Source organism: Penaeus monodon, chromosome 8, assembly GCF_015228065.2.
Source record: "Penaeus monodon isolate SGIC_2016 chromosome 8, NSTDA_Pmon_1, whole genome shotgun sequence".
NCBI classification, from domain to species: domain Eukaryota; kingdom Metazoa; phylum Arthropoda; class Malacostraca; order Decapoda; family Penaeidae; genus Penaeus; species Penaeus monodon.
Window position 1 is genome coordinate 47028143 of NC_051393.1, and position 5000 is coordinate 47033142.

Genomic DNA, 5000 nt, shown 5'->3' on the forward strand with positions numbered 1-5000 from the left:
CACTTTCAAAATGGCGGTGGAGTGTTGCAGTTTGGAGCAGAAGCTAAATATTTATTATTTGAAACGTTTGTGTAGATTATTATACAGGTTTGACTCTAATGAGTATTTAAATGTTTAGGTAGCCTTTGTTCCAAAGAGTAGTTCGACTGTACGGTTTAAGAATGTGAAGTGAATTTCAAAACGTGCTTAAGCCAAATAATTAAGCAACTGAGATTTTTTCTATAATAGTGTATTTACTCTCCAAAATCCTCATCCCGTAGGGCAGCCTCGAGGCCCTCATTAGGGCAGCATAGAGAGCACTTTTATAGCCTTCTAAAGTTTCTTTATACGACCCCACTCCTAAAGTTGACTTTAACTACGCGCACCACTTAGCACAAATTTAAAAGTTTTTAAGTTAAATAGGTACAAGGAAAATAACGCAAACGCGTACACACGCGCACGCACCCGCACCCGCACCCGCACCCGCACCCGCACCCACACGTACAAGCATTTACGCACGCACACATGCATACAAGCGTACAAATACAGATGATAAAAATTAACAACATAAACTAATAACGTATATGAAATAGAATAAAGGAATTATATGTTAATAGACTTCACTTCTGTAATGATTATTTATCTACATAACCAGTTTTTGCTTGTTAGCAGTGATAACACTATTGTTACGAAACAGAGAACTGAAACTTCCTGCTTAAAATACACGCTCAGTCGGCAGTAGTCAAATATATAAACTAAACTAGATCGTGATAAAAAAAAAAAAAGTTTGAAGAACGCTGCGTTAGAGTAATAAAAGGTAGAAAAAAAGCATAAAACTAAGTAAGGCAGAATCAAACTTCATATATTGACCATATATTAATGGTGCGTGAGATTACGCTAGTGACGTCATAATTAGCCAGCAAGATGCATAAAGTAAATGTTAAGGCGCATTTTTGACGGCAGGATATATCAAGATTTCTCGAAAAATCGTGAAACATCTTGTTCATTCCTGTTTTTGACGGAACTTCTCGGTTAGATATCTTAGTCTGTTTTGGAACCAAACCAAGCATAGGAAGCTTGGTATAGTTTCATGACGTTACTTTAGAAAACAAACAGCCAACATGGCCGACAGACATGAGTGATTTCGATGACAATCTCTTGTTAAATTACTTGTTTTGTCGTCAATAGATATCATAAACTACCAAGTTGTGGTCATATCTTTGCCGACCAAAAGTATTATCTGGAGTATATTAATAGTTTCACTATTCTCTAGAAGATAAATGCTAGCTACTTATGATTATATTATGGCCATCCAAACGATGTTCGAAGAGCATTTCTATTTGCCTTTGTTATTTTCTTTCTAAATTCGCAGTTTGAAAAAAACATAACTTCACTCAATAGTACATATTATTATTTTAAACTGCTGCCCTAAAATGTGTGGGCGCTTTCTTTTATCAAATTATTCATAACGTTTGTGCTATATATGTTAATTATTTTTTAAACATTATTATGGGATTGTTTTTGACGAATTCGGCAAAACAAAGCAACTTAGCTTGCTTGCGTTTCTCGTCCAAAATACGCGCTTACTCTACCGCAAAGTGAGTTGTTATTCGTGGGCGTGCAAGTCCCGTAGAGTTTGGTGCGGAGGACGATTGCAGATTACAGGGCTTAGGGGGGGAAGGGTTTAATCGAGAAGCTGTGTTGGGCTCGATTATTGGTTTTCAATCTCCTGAAGACCGCACCCTACTACTGGCTTCCCAAAATACTTATGGTCCTTTGCCTTTCGTATTTAGATTGTGAATCGCTCTCTTTCTGTCTGATGACTCTCTCTCTCTCTCTCTCTCTCTCTCTCTCTCTCTCTCTCTCTCTCTCTCTCTCTCTCTCTCTCTCTCTCTCTCTCTCTCTCTCATCTGTATAAAGTTGATAAAGGGAAAAAAACTGGCTTGTTTTCTAATATTTTTGACAGTAGTGGATTACCTAACCTATTAAATGTCAGTGGCGCATCAGTGAATCATGCCATGACCTACAGATTTGAAAGCAATAGACTAAAAGAAATAAAGTACATGATTGTTAAGATGTGACAGGGCAGCACTGTGGCCAGCTTAATATATGTGATAACAGCGAAGATGTGGCTAAACATGGCGTATTGTGAGCCTGTGCTAGAATGAATCCATGACTCTGAACATTATTTAACCTGGAAAGTGGAGTGCTCACTGTAGTGTTGTTTTGTGAAATGTCTTATCACATAGATGATGACTCCACAAGTGTTCAGTTTTGGGAGAGAGAGAGAGGGGGGGAGAGAAAGACGAGAGAGAGAGGGGGAGAGACTGAAAGAGGAGAGAGAGAGGGGGAGAGAGTGAAAGAGGAGAGAGAGAGAGAGAGAGAGAGGGAGAGGGGAGAGAGGGAGAGGGAGAGGGAGAGGGAGAGAGAGAGAGAGAGAGAGAGAGAGGGATGGAGAGAAAGAGGAGAGAGAGAGGGGGGGGGGAGAAAGAGGAGAGAGAGAGGGGTGGAGAAAGAGGAGAGAGAGAGGGGTGGAGAAAGAGGGAGAGAGGAGAGAGAGAGAGAGAGAGGGAGAGAGAAAGTAAGAGAGCGAGAGAGAGAGTAAGAGAGCGAGAGAGAGAGCGAGAGAGAGAGCGAGAGAGAGAGAGAGAGAGAGAGAGAGGAGAGAGAGAGAGAGAGAGGAGAGAGAGAGAGAGAGAGAGAGAGAGAGGAAGAGAGGAGGAGAAGAGAAGAGAGGGGGAGAGAGGAGAGAGAGGACGAGGAGAAAGAGAGAGAGAGAGGAGGAGAGAGAGAGAGAAGAGAGGAGAGAGAGAGAGAGAGAGGGGAGCGAGAGAGAGAGAGAGAGTAAGAGAGCGAGAGAGAGAGAGAGAGAGAGAGAGAGAGAGAGAGAGAGAGAGAGAGAGAGAGAGAGAGAGAGAGAGAGAGAGATTGATAGAGAGAGAGAGAGTTGATAGAGAGAGAGAGAGAGATTGATAGAGAGAGAGTAGAGAGGGGGAGAGAGATAGATAGATAGAGAGAGAGAGAGAGAGAGAGAGAGAGAGAGAGAGAGAGAGAGAGAGAGAGAGAAAAGAGAGATAGGGAGAGAGAGATAGGGGAAAGAGAGATAGGGAGAGAGAGAGAGGGGGAAAGAGAGGAGAGGAGAGAGAGAGAGAGAGGAGAGAGAGAGAGAGAGAGAGAGGGAGAGAGAGAGAGAGATAGAGAGGGGGAGAGAGAGAGAGAGAGAGAAAGAGGGGGAGAGAGAGAGAGATAGAGAGGGAGAGAGAGAGATAGAGAGGGAGAGAGAGAGAGAGATAGAGAGAGAGAGAGAGAACAGACAGAGAAACGAAATAAGAAAAAACACAACACAGCACTCTTTTCCTTTCTCCATTACTCTTACTAACCGTGTAGCCGAGCTCTCGCAACTCTGGCAGGACTAGCGTGAAGTGCTGATCGCAGCTGACGGCGAGGGAGTGTGGGGGGATCATCTCACAAAGGACTCCGCAGGATACGCCCCTCCGCTCCGCCTCCCACGCCGCGAGTGACCGTAGGAAGTGCTTGTACTGACCCACCTCGTTGTGGTGCATCCCTTCTGATACCAGCAGCTCCCTGGAATGGTACGGAAGTGTCACTGGGTTACTGAGTTATTGGTTTTGAAGCCAAAATAACTTTCTGGCATATTACAGAAATGTTAATGGGTTTCATAATCAGTGGGTATTAGATTAGCGTCTATGTCTTCGTAAGAATATATATATATATATATATGATATATATATATATATGTATATATATAATATATAATATAATATATATATATATATTAGATATATAATATATATATATATATAATATATATATATACACATTATACACACACACACACACACACACACACACACACACACACACACACACACACACACACACACACACACACACACACACACACATAAATTTATATATTATATATATTATATATATATATATATATATATATATAAAAATATATATATATATATATATATATATAAATATATATATATATATATATATATATATATATATATATATATTAGAGAGAGAGAGAAACAGAAAGAAATTGAAAACGAAAAGCCACACATACACACACCAATGCATCGATATTCAGACTTAAAACTTGCATAACAGAAACAGACATGCATAGATTACATTTCCTCCTGGGTACGCACTCCATGTACAATAAACCTGAAATAAACACAGCAGTAACCATTAACATAGTAAGGCATGTACAAAGTTTACCAGTACTTGTCATCTAAACTTTACCATGCATACGATTTCACGGTTTACACGAGAAACTCAAATACGTACGATGCTTTTATAATTATTGTCATATATGAAGAAATATCTGCGTTTTATTGACAGAAGAAAGATGGCAGAATATGGATCCGATGAGGAACACAACATGGGTGTGAGGGTTACACATTGTCTTTCATCACTTACACCCTAAAGCTAGTGTAGGCACGAGCTCCACAAGATTCGAAACCACGCTTTAAGAAGAGCTTCACAAGAAGGCTTCTTTCAAAATTTGCGACTTAAAACCAGTATGTGTACGAGCTTCAAAGGCATGAAGCCAAGTTTGGATGTGAGCCTTACAAGAATGTCTTCCCTTCAACACTTACGACATAAAGCCAAGTGTGGGGATGAGCTTCACCACGAAGGTTTCCTTTCTGAGTGTTCCACCTTCGCCCTCGACCTCGTACGCCACTTGCACCGTCGCCCTTGTGCTCGAGAAGCCCGCGAGAGGGTCACCGGAGGGGCACTTGCCTTTCACCCAGCTCTTCACCTGCATAGGAGGCTTCGGATCTGCGAGGGGGTAGAGCTGATATAAGCGTCAGTAGTGTGATGGGGGTAATGGGCAGTTCAACGTAGACAAGCACAGTGACGTGAAAACACAAAGAAATGAAAAGCCTGTCACAACAAATCATGAATAAAGACGTACAGTTTTTATTCGATTTCTATTGTGGCAGTGTTTCATTTTGTATCGCATGTGTGCTGTTTCCTATCAA

The 5000-nt window shown here is 41.1% G+C and overlaps 1 protein-coding gene across 10 annotated transcripts in view; it reads right to left on the reverse strand.

Annotated features, from left to right (window-relative positions):
• LOC119576384 overlaps positions 1-5000 on the reverse strand; it is a 30671-nt gene that overhangs the window by 3915 nt on the left and 21756 nt on the right. For 7 of the 10 annotated variants that reach the window (XM_037924045.1, XM_037924046.1, XM_037924048.1 and 4 more), the window contains 2 exons: positions 4614-4797; positions 3360-3564 (listed from right to left, as the gene is read on the reverse strand). In XM_037924045.1, the coding sequence (XP_037779973.1) occupies positions 3360-3564; positions 4614-4797 (389 nt within the window). Of the gene's footprint in view, positions 1-3359; positions 3565-4613; positions 4814-5000 lie in introns of all 10 variants that reach the window. The other 3 variants (XM_037924047.1, XM_037924050.1, XM_037924053.1) reach the window with 1 other exon arrangement.